This window comes from Petaurus breviceps, unplaced genomic scaffold, assembly GCF_028583685.1.
Source record: "Petaurus breviceps papuanus isolate PSGF00001 unplaced genomic scaffold, PetGlider_PUasm1.0 90895, whole genome shotgun sequence".
In the NCBI taxonomy this organism is placed as follows: Eukaryota; Metazoa; Chordata; class Mammalia; order Diprotodontia; family Petauridae; genus Petaurus; species Petaurus breviceps.
In genome coordinates, this window is record NW_027187372.1 from 12,432,891 (window position 1) to 12,455,913 (window position 23,023).

At 35.2% G+C, this 23,023-nt stretch overlaps 1 protein-coding gene across 3 annotated transcripts in view; it reads right to left on the bottom strand.

Moving 5' to 3' along the window:
• Window positions 1-23,023, bottom strand: part of BRINP3 (BMP/retinoic acid inducible neural specific 3) — a 515,429-nt gene that overhangs the window by 490,670 nt on the left and 1,736 nt on the right. Inside the window, exons 1-2 of one of the 3 annotated variants that reach the window (XM_069074444.1) lie at window positions 22,356-22,542; window positions 743-1,028 (exon numbers count right to left, since the gene is read on the bottom strand). In XM_069074444.1, coding sequence (XP_068930545.1) covers window positions 743-978 — 236 coding nt within the window. In that variant the 5' untranslated portion in view covers window positions 979-1,028; window positions 22,356-22,542. Of the gene's footprint in view, window positions 1-742; window positions 1,029-20,779; window positions 21,308-22,355; window positions 22,543-23,023 lie in introns of those variants that run through there. The other 2 variants (XM_069074445.1, XM_069074446.1) reach the window with 2 other exon arrangements.

The window sequence follows — 23,023 nt, forward strand, 5'->3', positions numbered from 1 at the left end:
AAAGTTTCATATAAAACTATTACATGAAATCCAAGCAGATGACCACTTGTGTATTCCTCTAGTCTATGGGTTAATTGGATTTGGGGAAATGGCAGGTAAAAGTACCAATCAACATTGGATGAAAACATTAACTTCTTTTCTGAAACATACCCAAAATCAGATGCAAAATAACAATTGAAAATCTTATTTTCTAGTTCATCTCAGTCTTGATTATTTCCTTTTCTGCTGTCTTTCCTTACCTTTTTCCCCACCAAAACCTTTGAAGTCACCAGCATGTTTATGTATTGAGGCTGCAAATTCAACATCTTAAGAGGATTCATACATCAATAACCAGCTCAGAATATTTTTCCATTTGTGTAGTTCTTGCAAATCATAAGGGATAAAGTCAAAATAATTAATATTAAAGAGAAGTAGAGCTCCCAGATTCCACAGCTATTTACTTTTTAAAAAAATTTTGGCAGCTTGGGTGGGGAGGTGAAACATTCTAGAATTTGTGAGGCACAAGTGGTCACTGCCATTCACTTTGTTTTCCAAGTACTTTTAAATAAATACTTTTAAAAAGGAGAAAACATGCCTGTGGGATACAAAATATAACAGCTACATATATACTTAGCAATGATGATTTTTCTAGGGTTATGTGATTTAGTCCCCCATCTGAAACTTTCCCTTAAAGAAATCTGTCATTATTTATATACAACTTCTAGGATGATATCTCTGTAATTGCTTTCCCTTTGCTTCATACCTGTAAATCTTGTATCTTGTGCTAAATCCCTGCCGGCTTCTGTCCACAAAATCTGTGTATTCCTGTGAGCGATGGAAGGGTCCCTTATCAGAGAGGAGCCAGTCGAAGGGGCTTGTGGCATGCTGATCCGAAACAGCAGCAACTGCTAAAACCCAGCAATGAAGACTCAGTGCTATCCACTCCCATAGAGCCATCAGAGAGAGCAATTCAGCACCAGCACTGCACCGCCATATCATGCTTCCACAGGGTACTTAGAGCCTTCATTCTCTTAGCTTTCCCTCAACACCTAGACAAAATACACAGGCAATTAGTTAGCCCCTTAGAAGCTCAGACCATTCCTTACTATCAACTTAAGGATGTGAAATCCTCTTTTGTTTTAACTTTCAATTGGCATCAATCTCACTAAATTAAATGATAGCATAGCTTTGGGGTATTTAGCGCAAAATAATTTTTTTTTAATTGTGAACTTTTTTTCCTAAATGTTTGCTTTTCTTCTGTTTTTACTGAAAAATAAAATCACCATGCTACACTGATATAAAATGGGTCAACCAAAAAGCCTTAACAACCTACCTATTGTGATTATTTAGAATCACACAATGATAGAAGGTATTTGGTGCTACAATACTCTTCACAATTTGACACACTTGCACCATATGTTTTCATATGACATGTATCTTTAATGTATCATTCATTAGCAAGGATGAAACGGGGAACTTTTAAAATTTATACAGCGATACAACATTCCCTGATGCTTTAATTTCAAATGTTTCTTCATATTGTAAAATATAGATCTTTTTCTTTGTATATTTCATGGATAGGATTCACCATAAGAAAAAAATGGAATGAGTTATATTCTATAAACTTATTTCCACATCTTACAAAACCATGACATAAGAATTAGTAGGACAGCTGCAAGATGTTGGAGGGTTCCATCAAGAGTACATAACATGCGCAGTGAGTAAGAGCACCGGCCCCGCGTCGGGAGACCTGGGATCGGTTCCGGCCTCAGATACTTGGCACCCACACAAAATAACTGGCCATGTAACCTTGAGTAAGTTACTTAACCCCAATTGCTTATTAAAAAAAAAGAGTACATAACATGAATATATATGTGTGGACATGCGTATATGGATGACTATACATTTTCTTCCCACGTTTCTTTAGAAATATTAGTTCTATCCCATTTGCTTAAAATAAAATGATTAAGTTTATGGCTGCATCTTAATATTACACATTTATCTGTATTTTATATATACAAATATGCACACTTATAAAATTCATATACAAACACATAAAGGGAGACAATACAGATTATTTATATAATAGACCACACATAAAAATCATGTAATTACGAAGAAAAATATTAAAACTGTATGCACTTAGAAATTCCCTAATTTAAAATGAAGTGAAATTTTCCTAATCTACCATTAGTCAGTAAAGCAAACTTTTAACTTCTCAAAAATTCAAGTAAGTAGACATTGAAACTTGACTCTTTTTATTCTAATACCTCATGCATTTATTAATTTTATTTTGGGCTCTTAATAAATAAGTTATAAAATGGGATTTCTCTAAACAAATATTCCACTAGATTATTCTCACTCAATCCTTTTTTCGATGCTAGAACATACTCTTGTCAAGCCACTTGCATGCTTATCCTCCTTTGCCTTATTTCACCTTTATTTTTCTGTTAGGGAAGGTAATTGTGGAATAGTTTTCTTGTTGCTACCGTTTTAAAAGAATAAGTAGAAGTTAGAAAATAGATGGAGGTCAATTAAGAAAACTCACAGATTTAGTCCATCATTCCTTCTCTAATTCTTTTTCACACATAAATATAGGTGAGTGACTGTACGTATGCACACTCATATAGACCAAACTTGTGATTTCACTGGCATAGGAAATTCCCAGATGAAAGCACACACACACACACACACACACACACTCACACACACACACACACACACTCACACACACACACACACACACCAAATAGGAAGAATAGGATTGAAAAAGACAGCACACACACACACAACTGTTTTAAAAATATTTTCCTAAAGATCATGTGCAGGATATCATTCTGCTGCAGACTTCACATTGCCTTTTTCTTTGTAACTCTATAATGCAGTTATCATGCTATATTAGTGGTATCTGTGTTAATGTCCCTCTCCCCCCCCCCACTCAAACTCCCAAGACTCATGAGAACCTGAACCATGTCTTGAATCTATGTTCTGGTCATGAAGCCCTGCCATGAATCAAACTTGTCACATTGTTGCTGTTACCCCTCATTTGCTCAGGGCTACAGCTCACTATGTAGTGATTGGTATAAATATTGAGTTCTTCCCAAACTGTGCCTGGTTGCCCCACTAGAAGTGAGGTTCCAGCACATAATTCAAGTTTCCCTCACTCTGAAATTAAACTTCTGTTTGATTCCTGACTCTCTTGTCTCTATCCTCCTCTGTTCAGCTCTAGCCACCCACAGGTTAGAGGTTGGTTCCATCTGGTTTATAGTATCTACCCAAGATTCTAACATGACATCTTGATAATATAAAATTAATTCAAGAGAGGGTTCAGGTTCTCAGGGTTTGGGGAAAAACATTAGCACATACATCCCTAATATAATACGAGAACTACATTAGGGTGTCACAAAGCAAAAGGCAGAACAAGTTGGGAAAGCTTCATGAAGGAGGTGGCTTTGGCGTAGGACATTTAATTCTAAGTAGGACTTCAACAGGCAAAGATGGGAAGCGAGGGTTGCATAGAGAAATGCTTGGGCACATTATGCCTTATATTCAGAAAATGGCCTATTTGCCAAAAAGATGAGTCTTTCTGCAAATGGACCAATTAGTCCTTAAATATAAAGAAACATTTATGGCCTTTCAAAATAAATTAGGTTCATTGACTGTGACTTCAGGGAAACACAATAAAACAAATCAATGATATTCAATAGAAGGTGCTGCTGAGACAGCCTTTGAGAACCTGGCTTCATCAGTTAGAAAAGCAGGAAAGAATAATTTAACTAGATCTCACCAGAGCAAGTGGTTTGTTTTCTTTTTTATTCTACTTATTACAAGAAAAAGTAACTTCATATTTGCATCTTCTCTTTCAAAGTATATTAATGTTTCTGTTTTGAATGGCAGATGTTTTTCCACATTTGGCATGGTCTAATAGCCACACTTATCTTGGCAGTAGCCAATTTTGCTAACAGCTTGGCTTCAAAATATAATTTCTATATGCACAACTGATTTTAAAAAAACCACAGCAGTAGCATAAGCCCAACTAATATCCCAACTTGGAATGAAGGATTGCAGAAATGAACTTTTGTAGCCAGAGTGGCCTTGGAAAGGAAAGGAACACAAGGAAAGGAAGATGGAATAGTTACTGAGAGGAACTCCTATACTTAGACCAAAAATACATATTCATTAATCACCTATTATGGGCCAAACACTGTGATAGGTACTGAAGATACAACTACAAAGAATAAAATCTGTCTCCGGAGACACAACACATACACATATTAGTACACAGGGAATAATTATATGCAGAATAAATATAAATACAAGGAAGGGAGAAAGGGTACTAACAGTGGGATGGGAAGGAAGAATCAGGAATGGCTTATGTAGGAGGTAGGGTTTGAGCTTCATTTTTAAGGAAGAGATGTATTCTGCAGCAGAGGTGAGGAAAAAGTATATTCTAGAAGTGTGGGATAGCTAATAAAAGTTATGGAGACTGGTGATGGAGTGTCATTTGTGAAGTATTTCAAGAAGGCCCACACCATCAAAGATCCAAGTTGGGATGGCTAAAAATTGCTAGCTAAATTATTAGAAGAAAGGGAGGGAGAGGTAAAAAAAATATATATACTCTACTGTTTCTGCATAAGTTGGCTAATAAACGAGTCCATGTGCAAAGTTCTGGTATTCTGTGACTAGAAGGGTGGAAATCAGGAAAACAAATAGAGTTGTATTTAAATAATCTATGAAGACTTTGAGCTCTTTAAAAGAGTATGAGATCCTGAAGGGCAGGGGTTATATTGTTTTTTCTTTGTATATACAATGACTAGTTCATCATTAGACACAACAAATGTTCAGTGAATGTATGAATAGAAAGAAATATACTGTTTCATGCAAAAAAACAACACAAGGATTTCCTTTTTTTGTAAAGTGAAGAATGGCAACACATATTAAAACTTCTCTGCCCATCAAAGTGATAATTCCAGATAAGTGTCAAGGTTGAGGACTGTATACTCATCAATTATCCATTACCTCTAGACAAATTCAAAGCAACAAAGACTCACTTGATTCAAGCTCATCATTTAGATGACTTGAGACCTGTGTATTCTCAAAGCCACCACAGAAGTATTTTACTAAACATGCAAATTACTAATAATTATTTGAATTGGATCCTTTTCATGATGGAGATGTGATAATTTCTTAGTGGAACTTATTTAGACAAGTATCACTCAAACATTTGTCACAGTATTAACAAAGAAATGTCAGTTCCAGCTAAAATGGCACATATACAAACAAAAAGTGGTTTAAGATGGTGAATGGAAAACTAGCATGTGACTTAGGACATATGAGTTCTCATCCCAACTCTGATACTTACAAGCTGAATTACTTTAGGACAGTTCTGCTTTCCAAGCTTCCATTTATTTCCTCATCTTTAAAATAAGGAAATGCCATTAGATCACCTCATATTTATCCTCCAGCTCTAACATTTCAAGACTATAAAATTTATATATTAATATTAATCCTTTTATTAAAAAGTCATTAAAATCAATCCTTCCACATCAAGGATCAAATATAGATTCCCAAAGAAGAGTAAAGATGAAAAGTTGTTTATTTTGGGCAGGGAGAAATGTGGCATAGCAGAAGACATTAGAAAATTAGAAAATACTGATGCATCAGTATATTTTCTTCTACCTATAAAACTGTTATGAGGATAATCAGTCACACACACAGATGTCTGTAATGAAAACATGAGAAGGAAAAAGGAAGTGCTTTCACAGATGATTTTCTATAATAGTCCATATCTGCAGAAAATCACATAAGTATATGTGAGGTGTGAAGACTAGATTCTACTGTGTTTATTATTTATTGATTACAAAATGCATATGACTTGGTTTGGAAAAGCTAATATTTGAAATCTCTTCAAAAGGTCTCTCTTAGGTATAAAATAAGTCCATGATAGATACAACCATATAACTTTGTACAACTCCTCTAAGGCATCAAGTGGTGATGTGTTTACTAAAGGATTTCACAAAGGATGGATGTCATTTGTCATGGAGCATGCTCTGTGAAAAAATATCCAAATAGAATAAGAATTTCTTATGAATGGCGAGAGTATTCAGAGTCTCCAATCTGAAATGACATTTGTTGACTATTTTAAATCCAAGAATATGATACGAAATCTCCTGAATGATATTGGAAGTCATTCAAAAGACTGGCTTAGTAATATATACAAAGGAAAAAAAGTATATCTTATTATTCAAGATATAGATTATATATACATATACATACACACGTGCAATACACATATATGTGTATGTATATATACACATACAAATAAACATGTGTATGTGTTGAAGATGGGCAATGAACTGAGGTCAGAACTGAATAGGAAGGGAAATGTTGGATTTTATTTGGAAAATAGCATAAGGCTATTTGTCCCCAAGCTACTCCCACTCACAAAACCTATTGTTTTACACCAATATTCTCCTAGTGATGCTTCTATATGGTTGTGAATCTTAAAAAGTCATTATTTCAGAAAAATCAAAGTCATAGACAACCCAAAGGGAAATAGAAAGACATTGGGGACAATTAGTTTGCAGTATATTAAAACTAACAAGCTATATATGGGGAAAATGGCTTAAAATTATCAAAGACGTGGTTGGTCATAGATAAAAATATTCAGAGGGAATACAAAGTTTACACTGATATCCATAAAAAATTCAAAAGACCAATAGAAGAAAGGGGCAGCCAGGTAGCACAGCGAGTAAGAGCACCAGCCCCAGAGTCGGGATGACCTGGGATCGAATCCAGGCTCAGACACTTAGCATCCACCCAGAAACACCTGGCCATGTAACCTTGAGCAAGTTACTTAGCCCCAATTGCTTAGAGGTGGCCAGGTGGCTCAGTGAGTAAGAGCACCGGCCCCAGAGTCAGGATGACCTGGGATCAAATCTGGGCTCTGATACTTAGCACCACACCCAGAAATAACTGGCCGTGTAACATTGAGCAAGTTACTTAACCCCAATTGCTTTAAAAAAAAAAAAAGACCAATAGAAGGTCTCCACTGGATTATTACCTATTCTTCTATAAGAAGACATGTATGAGAGAGAATTGCAAATCAAAACATTACCACACACACTAGCTAAGAACCCACAACTATTAGATTCATCTTTTGAAGAATTAAAACAAGAAGTCACCAAGTCTTAATGAATCCTCTGTCTTATCAGTCAATAACTATTGAGATACTTATATCCTATTTTTAATTATCATTCAGAAAACAGCATCTATAATATGATTTATACTATTCATGCTATATTTGAGCCATTTTTCTCCCACCTTACCGGTCTGTTTCTCATCCTTTCATTCAAGAAATTCCTATTTCAAGCAATGAACTATGCTTATGAAGGGTGTGCAAATATAAACAAAAATAACTAAAAACCAAAACCAACCAACTTCTGACATCTTGGAACTTACAAATATTACAAAGGCATCTTTATTAGAAAATTTAAAAGTCTAAGTTATGACAATTATTTTTTGCTGTTTTATCAAAAACAGCAATGATATTAATACAGAATTGGAAGAAACTTAACAGTTCATCTCATTTTCTAGAGGAAAAATTTTGAAACAGAGCTGAACTGACTTGCCCAAAGATCATTCATTTCTAGGTTTCCTAATTCCTCCTAGTCTGGTAATCTATCAGCTATAACAGAGTGCCTCTGTACTGCCCAAGGCTGATTCTATAAAACAATTTCATAAAATAATAGTTTAAGTCTTTTGCAAGACTCTAAAACGTGGAGTTTTAGAGCTGGGAGGGATATTAACAATGATCTGGTCTACTTTCTTCCTTGTAAAGATAAAGAAAGTGAGGTTGTAATGCTTTTGATCAAATATTTAGTTACTCTCTAGTGACAAAATCAGGAATACAGCTTTGATCTCCTGAAAGCTAGCCTGGTGATCCTACGACCACATCCAAGTATTTTATAACTATGAGCCCTGGGCCTGGAGTTGGCAAAACCTGAGTTCAAATTCCGTCTCAGACATTTACTAATTGTGAGAAACTGTGCAAGTCATTTAACCTCTGTTTGGCCCAGGTTCTTCATCTGTAAAATGGGGATAATAATAGCATCTACCTCTGAAGGTTATTGTGAGAATCACATGAGATAGTAGTTGTAAATGTGTTTAGCACAATGATTGCCACATAGTAAGTACTACATAAAGATTAATTATTATTATTAGTCAAGTCTCATTTATGAAACATTCAATGTTAGGGATGAAAAAAATATTTGATATAGAAGAAAAAAATCAGTACAGATCATTATTCCGGAAATGTTCCTTCTTTCTATCATTGTTCTCTTTACTATTTTCCTTATTTGTTAATGTTAGTAGTATCAATTAAAATTTGAATTTAAGAAAAGACAAAGTTGTAAACCCCCCCAAAACAAAGTTGTCTCTTAAAATCATCCATTAAAATATTGAGGAATATTTAAAAAGCAACAACTATAATTACCAATATTATAAAGCCATTATACTTTTCCCATAATGATGTCATCATTATCATGATTATAGTTAGTAAAAATATAAGATATTTTCCATTCCAATAATTTCTTTCACATACTTCACCTGAGGAACAAACTAAGCATGAGTTCCTCTTATCAGGAATACAGAATAACAAATAACATATTTATTATCATGTGGAAGATTTTGAAAATATTAAAGTTAAAAGTACTCTTTTTTTCCTAGATGAAAAGTCAAAACCAGTGATAATCCTGGAAGGAATTTTTTTGTCTCCCACCAATTTTTATTTGTTGTTTAAAGTACTGTATTTTTATGACACTTTAAATTCAACTATTTCTTCTAACATCTCTAGAAAATGGATAATGTAGGTATTATTCCCAATTTTAAAATGTGAAGACAGATAGGTTAAAGGGTTTGCCCATAGGTAATAAGTATGGAAGCCAGAATGTAACCCTAGTTCTTATGACTTTAAGTACCCATGCATTATACTCCCTTACTGATTGTAATTGCTCGCTAACATTTTTATAACTTATGTTCATTGGAAGTTACCTCTAAGTACTCTGATAATATCAATAATGAATCATTTTAGGATAAGAGCTTACTCATAGAATGGAAGTGAGAAGCATCACATGAGTTGATCTAAATTATTGCAAACAAATCACCATTAGTATGAACATTATGGAAGACTGCACTGAGTAACCTGTATGCTATTCAGAGAGAGAGCAATGCTGTAGGAGTCTGACCTCTTAATTTAATCAATCATATTATAAAATGGACCACCTGAATTACTATAACCTCCATTTCAATCAAGAGAGTAACAAAATCTGCCAGTGTAAAAATGATGCAGGTGGTAGCTGGTGATGTGAGGCATGATATTTCAGTAAAGAAATGCCTTGTAATATTTTCCTGAAATACAATAGCAGATTTGTGATTAAGGTCAGATTTCTTCCTGGCCCCTAACAGACTGGATAATGGAAGTGGATATGAGGGTCACTTCTAGCATGTATTCATTGAAGCACAATTTTGAAGGGCTATCGTCCAAAAAGTTGGGAATATATTTCAAAGATATTTTTATAATCCTACTTGATGATTAGGTGCTTTGGGGTTAAGGAAAGAAGATAGCCATAAAGGTGTTGTTTATCTATCACAATGGAAAGCTCAAATAAATTGAACATATCCAAACCTTTCTGGACATAATCTATCCTATAATTGAAATAAATTGCTTACTTGTGGATTTATATTACTTATTACTCTCTGTATACAGTCGCAAATGTGACTTTGGAGAATATATAGAAAGGAAAATATTTTAAATGGAAACTGGAATAATTCTTATAAAACATTTGTCATGATCCATCTTTTTTTATTTCTAAGGTGCATATTTGAGGGATAATAAAAATATTTCACATTATTTGATGATATCCCTAATGCAAAAACTCACTCTCTCTCTCTCTCTCTCTCTCTCTCTCTCTCTCTCTCTCTCTCTCTCTCTCTCTCAGACACACACACACACACACACATATGTCATGTACTGTTTATTCCTAGAGTAAAGGAGTCATCATAGCAGGAGGTAATGTATATGAGGTTAGAAGTTATATCTTACCAAATCTTTGTAAATTCCCAGATTTTAACATTTTTTTTCTACGTATAGTTGTGCATCACTGACCAGAAATCATTTCAAAATGATTCAAGTCAACTGTTTTTATCAATTCAGCAACCACCCTTCATGGATCTATCTTAGACCTGGAAAAAGTCAGTTTCTGTATTTTTGGACTAAAATCTTATTTTCTTCTTTATCATCTTTTTGGAAATAAGATAGTTGACAGGATTCCTACATATTTCACTAAGACAACCTGTGCTACTTCTGTGTCTTCTGTATATGAATGGAAGGAATTTCTACTTATCCACTAATATTTATTATTGTAATTTTTATGCTTGGTTTTATGAGGAGAATTAATTTGTTTTGAATAGCAGTGTAAAAGTTCAGACTTGCTTTAGAATTGCACTCATGGAATCCTTCAAGTCATTTAACTTTGCTAAGCCTGTACATCAGTTTCCTACTCTTTATTTATTTTAGCTGATGGGGCAATGCAGTGTCCCTGAATTACAACTTTAAGTGTTTTCCATCTTAATGAGAGTTAGTATTTCTCTGGGGAGGGAATAGTGTTAAAGGAACTAATCTCCTGCTTGATCTTGTCAATAAAATCTTGTCTTACCAATAAAGGGGAACTGAAGTGTGAGCATCTGACAGTAGGACTGATTGGGGAAGATACAGGAAAGTAGTTGAGACTGAGAAGTATTCCATTCCTTGGTACATCTATCTTAAGAGTAGGAAACAATAAAACAAAAGATCATGAAAAATATACTTTAGTATATATGGCTCAAATCTCCTAGAGGAAGACTTTCTCAATCCCTCTTACTCCTAATGACTTCCGTCTATTATCCCTTATTTATTGTACATATAGTTTGTTCATACAAATTTGTTTCCTTATTTTCTCACTCATTAAATTGTAATCTCCTTGAGCATAGGGGCTGTCGTTTGCCTCTTTTTGTTTCCTCTGCACTTAGCACAGTGCCTGACACATAGTGGGCACTTAATACATTCTTACTGACTTAAAACTGAATTGAATTAAACACAGTGGAAAACTGATGGAAAAACTCAAGAATGGAATTTCTATAGTCCAGTCACCATAAGGTCCAATTTTCTGGATGCACTCCAATTTGTTTATGTCCTTCTTAAAGTCAGGCACCCCAGATGTTTTCTGATCAGGTCAGTGGATGTTGCCTTAGTCCTCTTTTAGTATAAATAAATTTCATAAGCTTTCATAGTTATCATATCACACTGTTGCCTAATATTGAGCTCAAAGTCCACTAAAACCTCATAACTTTTTTTAATATGAAATTTATATAGCCATATCTCCCTCATCTGGTGCTTGTGAAATTGATTTGTTGAAGTCCAGTACAGAACTTTATATTTAGCTCCACTAAATTTCATATTATTAAATGCAGTTTCTCACTTTAGAAATATTTTCTCTCCTATATTCCAAAGTACTACTTCTCTGCTGTGTTTATATCATCTACAAATTTTATTAGCATTGTATCTATGCCTTTATCCAAGCCATCAACAAAAAATAAATAAACAAAAACAGAGGGCCAAAGCCAGATCCCTGGAGCATCCCAGTGTCTAGATTGACTCTGCAAGATCTCTTAACATACATGATCCTTTACTTCACAGAATAACTATTTCAAAAAATCCATAGGCTGAATTTCAGAGCTGAAGGACCCTAGAGACTCCATCTACTCTAACCTCCTAATATTATAGATTTGCATCTAAAGCTGAATATCAAAAAAGGTTAAGTGACTTGTCTAAGGTCAAACAATTAGGTAGAGGTAGAATTTTGACTATGCAGAATCAATGTTAACTCTTTCTCGGTCCTGTGATATTTAGACTATATAACAATAAATTCTGGCTAGGCAAAATGTTTTCTCTTTTGTCTTCTGTTATCAAAATCAAAGCATATCTGTCTTAAAAAGGTAAAATCCCAATGGAATGAGTTGAAAATTTGTGACAAAAAGAGAAAGTCACAGACAAGATGGCACTGGAAGAGCTTTAATTGCACTTTCAAAATTTATGGCTTCCATATCTTCCTTTCGTTGCATTCCTTCATTCTCCTGCATTCAAAAATGGGCTTCTCTATTATCGGATGCCACAGTAACAGCTACAGGAATTTAGCTCCCCCCCCCACCTTAACTTTTGTTTGGGTATAATATGTAATAAAGTAAAACTGTAATATCAAAACCTAACAGTAGATGCTGCTAATAAATTATGTAAAATTACCTGTGTGCTTAAATTCAGGGATGTAGGGTATGTGAAATTAATTTACATCATTAGTACTTTAAGTTCAAATTTCAATAAAAAGAACATTTACTTAAAATAAAACCCATCTACATATGCATCATTCTTATGGGGGGGGCAGACTGGGACTAAAAATTGACTTGTTATTCAACAACAACCATTCTATCAAGAGATAGAAATTAAAGTAGCTACCTTATAGACATGATTTCAGCCTTTTTATGGCATTACACTCACATTACCACAAAATTTCGGAGGTTTTTTTTCCTCCAAAAGACAAGATGTTCAGATTCACAGCAAACAATATACTTATCATGTCGGGACTACTGACATTTCTAATTATACAAGTGTGATTAAGCAATGGAATATGTACATTTTGTCCAAATGCTAGTGGACTGAATATATTCTAAATATCCAAGAACAAACCAGTGGCCAATTATTTGTCAATTTTCTACTTGTAAACAGAAAATCTAAAAAGTCCTGAATATCTATCTTCTTCTCCCTATGTCCACATTCTCCATTCCTTCAGCTATGTCATAGAACAGGAAATGTGTGTGAAAATGGACAGAACCTATTAAAACAATCTTTCACAAAGAGAGTAATAAGAAATGTTTGGGGAAACAATTTATCTTAGATATAGAATTCTTACTACAAAAAGCTGATTATGAATAGCATTTTTTAAAAAAAGGTAAATATATGAAATCAATTTGTCCAACTGATGAGTAAATTAGGAGTTGTTGATACTCAATTTGGTTGGGTAGTAACCAACTTATTGTAAAACTCAAGCAAATTCCAAAAAATTCTCTACAAAATCTAAGAAGCAACAAAGCACAGAGATGGTTGGCCTTCAAGTTAAGTTCATGCCCTGCTTCTGACAAATGATAACTATATGACCCTGTGCAAATCACTTAGTCTGTTAGAGACTCAGGAAATTCTCTAACATTATAAATTGAAGACGTTACTAAACTGCAGTGTTAGAAGGGAGGAATGAAGGGGGGATACTCAAAGGGAATTCTCCACACCAATAAAATCACAGGTCCCGACAGACCAGTCTTACCAGGTAGTTGTGAAACATATCACCATTTTGTCTTTTTTTTTCTTTTCTATCATAAATGCACTAGATCTAATCTATTTCAATCGTCACTCTTAGAGTTGTCATTGATAAGGTACAATGTTTTACATTAATAACAACAGGATTTCATAGAAGTGCTAGTTTTAAGTGTCAATCAGAACTTTTCCACAACAGTAGTCAAATGGGAGTAAGTTTATAAAAGCAATAGCAATAAAATTTTCTTTGTTATTTATTCCTATTGTTTTTAAAGTTCATCTTTGTTCCTTAGTTTTCAGAGTTGATAGAACAAAGAATTTAAAGATATGTTTTCATCATAAAGATATATATGTGGGATTTTAAAATAGCATTTGACATAAAATTCACAAAGCTTTAAAAACACAATAAAAGGAAAGGTAACTGATGTTAGGGGTCTTTTTAAATGACTAAAATACTTAACACAGTTTCAAAACAAAACAATAATTCTTCAGTCATAATCAAAGTGAAATCAGTGGTTGATTTCAGATTTCTAAGTCTTCTGACAAAAAGTGATATGATTCAAATTACATAAAAATGAAGATTTTATCTTTAAAGTATAAATACATATGGATACATACCTATGTGTCTGCATGCACATGAAAAGAAAATAAGACTCTTAAGGTAACTAAGAAAAATAAATTTAGGTGAGGGCATATTTTTAAATATTTTTTTTAATATTCAGATATTTTAAGTGATTTGGACACTTTCAAAGGATGGTGACCAAGGTGATGACCAATATGGAGAGAGGACCCAAAATTATGAAAAAATTTTGAAGGAACTAGGGATGCTAAAGCTGGAGAAGGGAAAATTAAATAGGACCGTGAGAGCTGTCTTCAAATATCTGAAGGTGAGTAAGTAATTAGATCTTTTCTGTGGTGCTTCAGAAACCACAACCAAGGCTAATGAGGAGAAGTCTTCAGAAGACAGATTTCAGTTGACCAAGATGAAAAGCAAACTCCTTAAATAGAATAGAATAGGCTAACTCATAAAGTGGTGAGTTTTGCATTTCTGGAAGGGCTCGATTTATAGACCGAATTAGAAATCTGGATTTTACTGCCTCTCTTCCAACTCTAATATAACAGATTATAACATATAATGATTGCATGATGGGGTCGCTTTTCTGCTTTATACTAGTAATAGAGATCAAGTCCAGATTTACTGGTAATTTGACAGTATGTAATAAAGAATAACAAGGTAGACTCAGAGACAGAAGACATGATTTCAAATCCTCTCTCTGATGGTTAGTAGGGGTATAATCATAAAATACATGACTTCTCTGATTCCTCACTGAATCACTGGAAATAATGGAGCCTGAAATACTTAGCTCACAGAGTTGTTGTGAGGCTAAAATGAAATAATGCATGCAAACTTCTAAGTGGAATATATATATATAATTATTATTATTATTAGCAATTAGAGAAATGTGAAATTCAAAGCATTAAAAAATAACTGGTTCCTGTTCATATCTTATATGAATCCAAAGCTATCCTACCCATGGAAACTTCAAAACCCAACATAAATAGAAAAACATTAGCTTTCACATTATATATGATACCAGAAACCAAACATCCAATTAGATATCAGTCATCATAACTGTTTGTTAAAGCAAATAATTTTCCTTTTCTTAAAATTATCATACTTAACACAGAATTATTTGGAGAATCAAATTAATATCATTTTTTCTATGAAGTTGGAAAGCTGTGGGGTTTTTCCTGTTCTGGAAATGCTCCCCCACACATACCTCCTCCCCCATCCCTTTGTTGCTGTTTGTTTTGATTTTTCTAAGGCCTAGTGATTTGGTCTTCTTAACCACTAACCAGTGGTTATAAAACAGTTTTCTTATAAAAATCTTAGAAACAGAATCATTTCTTATGATGTTTTTCAATTATTCTGGAAATAAATTTTTAACAGGTCTAAGTGACAGATCCAAATCCTAGAGGCAAGATTCAGATTTTTTTTAATTACCTAAGTAACATACTCACTTACAACATATCTTTTATGTTATATAAGGAAAAGGAGAAGGTGAAAGAAAATCATTGATTATATGAAATTAATATTTGTGAAATCTTGAGTGGACAATTTAATTATAAAATTTTACTCTTAGGCTATTAAACTTGACTATTTCTAATATTGCTTAGAAGGTATTAATAACTGATAAGATTGCTTCTTCTTCTGTATAAATAAATTTGAGGGGTTACCTGACTTTTTGAAATTGCAAAAAACACTATGGTACTAAAGAACATACATCACTTGATACTTTTGTCTCCTCCTGAAACTTTCTGGTTGATTGTTGTACTAACTCGTTTTTGACCTCTCTTATACTGCGGAAGATGATATTATCAATTTGTTTTCACATCTGAATGAAGTTCTTAAAAGTTGGATATTAAAGAAGATGATTTATGATATATGAGAGCACAAGGGCACCAAAAAAATGCTGTCTCCAATGTACAAGTTACAGGGCAAATAAGTGGTTATACACCTAACCAGAAAGTGGCTTTAAAAACTGTTGGTTTACAATCTTTTATTTTTATACAATCTTTTATTTTGAAACTGATTCAGTGCAGGGGCCTTTTTTCCAAACTGTTTAGTATGTATAGACACAGCCTGATATGTTATAGAAGGAAGATTAAATTATATAGGGACCAGCATTCTAACCTCAAGAATCAGAATGTAGAAATGAATACTGTTTTATGGAAGACAAGGCTATATTTCAACAGTTCAGTATCTCAGAAATAATTTTTCAAATTAATAGTGACAAGCATCTGTAAAAGTTTTTTTTTTAATTCAGCTCAATCTAAAATGGTTGGCTATGATTTCTGTAGAAATTATGATGAATAATCTTTTTAAAAGCACAAGCACTGAAACACACCAACAACCTTCTCTGACAATTTTCCTAATGGAATTTTAAAGGACTTTACCATATGGGGACTGTTCCTTTTTGTGATTTTGTAAAGTATAAGGTTATAATACACTTTAGTGTAATGTTCACATATTTATTAATTCATTTAATCACTAAATATGGATTTTATAGATTTTGTGCATTGGAATTTTGACAAAGTATCTCTCTTTGCCTCAGTTTTAGACCATCTATATCTGAGTGTTCTTAAAAAGGCTCACCCATCAGAGAGTGAAATTTTGAGTGCTTAAAGAGTTCCCAAAGGAGGAAATTTCAATAAAAAAATATTACACAGCAAAAAGTTTATGTTACACTCACCCTCACATCTCTCTGCCTAACAGTTATTTATAACAGATTTTTAAATTTAGTCTCTTATTTTTCCAAGAAAAAAAGGAGCCCATTCATTGTGATTGAGAAGAAAAAGAGGAAAAGCATAAATAATTCCACTACATGTCACTCTTCATTGCTAAATTTACAACACTTAATCAGAAATAAACTGGTGTCTAGGAGACAGAGATGCTGGTACTAAAAAGATCTAGTAGGTCAAACAAATCATTTTACTATGTGGTATTTTGGAACTCTTTCACCAAAAAGAAAAAGCATAGAACCAATAGTTGGGTTTATTTTAAAGATTAACTCAACAATTTATCAGTTATTAGTTACCTGGTAGATCTACATAACAATGTAAAACAACCAAGCACTGTTTGTTTGTAATATGTATTCCACTTCAAAGTTCTGGTAAAGAACACATCCATGGCTTATCAAATAATTGTACTTCAAATTTGAACACCTGGATAGCACTGAGAATGGGTAATTGGATACAAACACCTTAAAGCAACTGCCCAAATGTGCCCAAAATTGATAGTGGTAAAAGCTTCTGAAAGTTGCTGACAAGGTTATTCAATGACCAATATTAAACCCTACAGCTAATTTCTATTTCCCCCCTCCATGTCCCACAAACACAACTGAGGGATCTAGTATCCTTGGCAGCTTTAGCAATAAGGCCAAGAGTAGAACTAATTCATTGGAAAAAACTATGCCTAAAACCCATTTTCATAAGCATTCTTCCTTCAACTATTCAGGACTACAAAGTGTTTACACTCACAGACATCTTAATTAACATTAAGATAATTCCATTAAATCCTTTCAAAACACTGGATACACTCTCTGCCCTTTCACTGAGTCAATGCATTATAAATTTTAAAATCAAAATGGAAAAAAAGTAGTAAAAGGGTGAAAATGTGATGGAAGCAAATTTCTATTTTAAAATTAAATGGTAGCATCCATGTTGATGAATGAACCAATGGCACTTGATACCAAAGGTCCCTTATCATCAGTGTCTCATTAGCTAAATATGAAACATTTTCTGAAAGATTTCTCGAATCCAAAATGTTTTCTTTTTCAAATTGTCCAAAAGTGAGAAAATGCAAATATTTATCTAAATATGGGATTATCTTATTTTTCCCTCAGCTCTCTCACCTTCAGATCACATCAACACAAATCATCAGGTTAATGTCTACAACCATAAAGTTACTAAGAAATCAAAATCCATATCATTACATGAGACTACTAGAAGGAAATCAATATCAAGTCTGTTGGTAAAAGTGAATATTTACACTAGACACCATCAAATGTAAAGCAAAAATGAAGTTTAATCTGGTCCAGAAAATATATTCCTTAAAGTTTTCAGGTAGACTTTTGAAAAGAATGCCAAACCAAATAAATGGTTGCAAAAGGAAAAACCCATACCAACTTGATCTTTAGTAGTATAGGCCAAAAATGTCTGCTTGAACCCAATATTGTTTTTTCAAAGTGAATCCAGTAAAACTGTTTACAACCAAACAATATTAGGCTGACATATGCAAATAAGAAATAAGTCAACTTCGGTATACTTTATAATATGTTTCTATAGAATTTTTTATATTTTAGAATTGCTTTTTATATCCAACATCTCATTTTATTCATGTGATCCTCTGAATAGGAGGTGCTATATTCTTCAATCTAACAAATGAGCAAATGGAAATTGGTTTGACCAGACAGGTCAAGTTCACACTGGCTAATTAGATACAAAGTTAATAGCCAGCAAGGTGGGAAGAGTGTTGCATTAGAGAATATAGGTTCAAATCTCAGCTCTACCATTTACTCTCTCTCTGTGGCTTGGTACAAGTCACTTAAGCTCTCTAGGCCTGCTTTTCCTCATTTGTAAAATGAAAGGATTATGTTAGAGACACTTAAAGGTCCCTTCCTGCTTGAGATCTATGATGCTATAACTAGAACCTGACCCCATCAATTTTCAATCCTTCAAGATCTTTGAACCCAGTGTCTTCATCTTACAGTTGAGGAAACTGAGGTCACAGGTCTCCTAACTTTCATCCTCTATCCTTTTGTTTTTTCTTCATTTGACATCATTTCCTTCAGAGCAATGCCTTGTCTCCCTAATTTAAATAGAATGGGGAAAATCATATCTAGATAATCATCCATCTTTAAATCAGAAAAATAAAATTACTTCCTCTTAAGTTAAGTGAAAACTGGCTCAAATTTTTGACATGAGATGTCACTTTTTATAACTTATACCTCTTTAGAGCAATAGTTCATTAGGAATATTCAATTATTTGAGTTAAATTTAGCAAGTATTCTTCCTCTTAACTTCCAAAGGAGAAATTAGAATGGTGCCTTTAAAAGTTAAGATAAAGTCAAAACCTTCAAACCATTAAATAGTTTACAATAAAATGAAATGCTGGCCTAAAACTGAATATGAAAGTTTTGAAATGTCACTAGATGTACTCTGTAGCATTACTGAGAAGAAACAGTAAAACACACACACACACACACACACACACACACACACACACACACAACTATATCCTGTGGGGAAAATAAAATATTTGGGGGGGGGGGGGGAGAACCAGCATACACTGATATTGTGAATAATAAAGTTAATCTGGAAGGATTCATCTATCCTCATTCATCCTCTTCCCAAGAGCTAACTCCAAACTTCATTCAGTTGACTAGTATCCCATATTTTTCTTCTTTTAGTTTAAAAAAAAAACTAGAATAGAAATACATTGTTTGCAAAAGTGACACATGTTTCTATTATTATGTATTTGGTCTCTTAAAAGAAAATGTACTGTTGGAGTATTAAGTCACATTACATAATCTCATTAAAAGACAAGTAAATTGAACCTTTTTAAGATCACATAAATCATGTCTATCCAAAATTGGAAAACTGTTAATAGTCTAGTTTGTAGAGAAAAACACCCCCCCATCCCCTAGCCTAATAAACACATCCTCCATAATAAAAATGCCAGAAGTTAAAGTGTGAAAGGATTGGGGAGTTTAAAAAACATCACAGTCATTGATAAGGTTCTCTTTCCAGTACAAATAAGAATTATCTCTTTCATCAAGCTCAGTCAAGTGTTCTAACTTCATTAGTTTGTCCTAAAAGGGCCATGTTTATCTTTATTGCTCCAATGTTCCTTTCAGTAAGTGTTATAAGCAACAAAAGTATTGATCTGGGATAGACATCAATAGATGTAATTAGTAAAAGTATTTCTTAACACAAATTCACAGAATACAAAATATTAGAAGACAAACACCATCAGAACCAAAAGAAAGAGTTTTCCAATTAATTCTTAATAATAGCCAGTTTCCAAATGCACAGTGCTCTGTAAAATCTATACAGTGCAAAACAAGAAACAAAGGCATACAAAATTAGTTTTAAGCAGTTCTTAAAATAGTTCCCTGCACAATTTGGTGGCCTAATACTCTGATTTAACACTCATGTTGTTACTGTGATGTGAATTTAAAACAGCTTTCATTTTCCCAGTGCCTAGACATTTTTTTTAAATAAGTTTTTAATAGGCCATAGTTTTATCCACTGAAGTCAACTATAACATTGCTTTTTATAAGCTAGTCTTTTTTTCTTGCCATTTTTGATAGTTGAAATATTTTGAAATATAACTTTACCATAATTTAGGATAAGATACGAAAGTTCCCACCAAGTATTGCTTTCAAGTTTGTCTTAGCTATTATTTAAGGATATAGGAATGGCTGGATTTCTTTAAGAAGTTGTTTTCCACTTGTCTCTTACTTTAAGTTCATCCCAAAGAAATACTTTAAGTGCATTTCTGTACTAAGACTCTACATACATCACAGTCATGCATCCCATTCCTGAATTCTTTGCTCCTTTTCTGTCCTCTCCCTCCACACCCCTAAATTGCCATTTTGGGTCTCCCCACCCACCCCCACCAAAGGTGAGGAAGAAAATATAGTTAAACAGTCCAACAGATGCTTGAGAGATAAAATGTGCATGTTAAGATTCAATGCATCAGAGAAGAACCAAGTGGGGGGGGGGGGGAATCTAGTACTGATGGAAACAGAAAGTCGCTGCAGGATGGGTCTCATACAGACTAGCTGAATGTAAATGGGAAATTCATACTACAAAAGCCAAATCTTTATCCCTTACCTGCTCAAATGCATGATGTCAAACAAATCTAAATATCAGAGATGGAAAAATGGGGGCCAGGAAACGAGGCTCCTGTCTTCCAACCCGATGTGGCAGCTTTACACCCTGATGTTTCCTTTACCTCGCTTCTTACACCAGCCTACATATAATTCATTATTTCTGCTGCCTATCCCTGGTTAGTACATTTGTAAGTGATGCCAGGAAAAATTTGCAAACCAGATCGTCTCTTCCTTATATCAAACAGCCTTTAGGCAGCTCACGCAGTTGGAAGTATACACCTTTGTCTTCCGGGGGGAGTAGAGGTAGGGGAGTATTTCCCCTGAATTATTCCCATGAAAATTGCCCCCGAAAGAAACAGGAGGGCGATTCTAACCGCAGGTTTCAATGTACTGCTACGTCCTCAGAAACTGGTGCAAAGTAAGAGCTTCCCAGGTTCGACTCTCAGGGAAGAGGAAGGAGCACAGGCAGCCAGTGGAGACTCAAACTATCTGCCTGCCACTGCTTGGCTGCAGAACCAGCTGAGAAGCCAGTAGCCAAGAAGCACCACCCCCTCTTTCCGTAATGCCAGAGGAAAATACACTTCGAATCCCAGACCCTCCTCCTTTCCACCCCCCGCCTCCAGCAAAGTGAAGAGACAGAGACAGAGGCACCGAGAGGGAAAGATTGGGGGAAAAGGAAAACTTTAAAGTGGATATTCGAGGTAGTAATGAACCATTAGCATAGGAGGCAAACGCGTTATGAAAGTCTTCCAGCAGACACCTGGCTTTTAGAGCTCTTCAATAATAGAGCTACAGCTTTTGCACAAAGTTGGAATTCCCGCCCCGCCCCCCGCCCCACTCCCCCAGAATTTCCTGGTCTGGTGAAAAAAGAGGATCCGGGAGGGCACTAAAATCATCGTGGAACAGAGACATGCAATTCAATCCTGGGAGACCGGCATGAATGCAGACCAGCCCAACACAAGTCCCGGGTCAGGTCACTGCAATCTCCTCAAAACACAAAGGTGCTCACAGACTTATGATTTCCCCACTGTAGTCTATATGATGGTCTGGAGGGTAGGAAGGAGAGACTAAACTCCCGCCCGGCCCTGGGAAGGCTGGCAGAGGAGTGTGTCAGAGGATGGTGGGGAGGGGAGCGGGCATTCCTATCTGCCACCGCGGCTCGCGGGCTGCAAATGCCCAGCTAGCTGGAGCTGTAGCCCGTGACAGAAAGGGGCCGTACTGGACTCACAAAAAAAGGATTCCAAGCTCGGGGGCAACAGGGCAGAGCCACGCTTAGGTCCAACAGCCCTGCACATCCTCTTCCCCTCCATACCCAACCAACATCTAGACCTCGCTGTCAGAGAGTCAGTCTGACTGACACCTTATCTATCCTTCGAGCAGCTCACACCCTGGCGAGCGTCCAAGGGAGCATTTATAGGCGTTGCTCAGCTGCGGGAAAACCTGAAGAAAGAGTTGCCTGTTGCTAACCCTCTAAACCTCAGAGTCGCCTTTGCAGACAGGAGCCTCTCCCAGATGCAGTCCTGGGAAGAAGGGTCGGGGGGCAGCAGACCACTACACAGCCACTAAAAATCACTTACCTAAATACAGTACGTCTGGTCCTGGCAAGAGAATAGACTAGGTTTAAGGAGAAAGCGTCAGACTGCGCTCAAAGTTTGTTCCCTCTGACCCGTGCGCAGCAGCAGCAGTCCTCCAGCAAGGATTTTGAATTGCTTAATTGTCTTAAATCCTGGTTGCTCCAGCTGAAGTCAAGAGAAATGATCACCAGGAGACACTCCCCTGCTAGGCAAGGCAATTGAATAAGCAAAACCTCGACCATCCTCCAAAAGAAGCAATGGGTGAGGGGCGGTGGGGGCTTAGATCATAAGTGTCTCTGTCGGATCCTAAGTGGAGACCAAGGGGAAAAGAACATTGAGTCCAAAGTCTGGGAATGGAGCTCCTGGTGAGGGAAGCACTTACACATCTGGACCTGGGGCTTTTTCATTCAAACGTGTTACTTGGCTTTCAGAGAGAGCTAGGAACGACAGAAATACAAAAGGGGAAAAAACCCTAAAATGCTATTCTCAACTCCATTGATCTTGCTAAAGGAGATTTCAAAGTCCTTGTTTGTTTGTTGTTGTTGGGGGGGGCGGGGTTGAGTATATAAAACTCCCCACACACCTACTGCGAGTGCTTGTGTTGGAGCAATGAACCTGCTTGGACAAGTAATGTGCACACAGCCCCTCCCACCATTTCAGTCATACCTCCT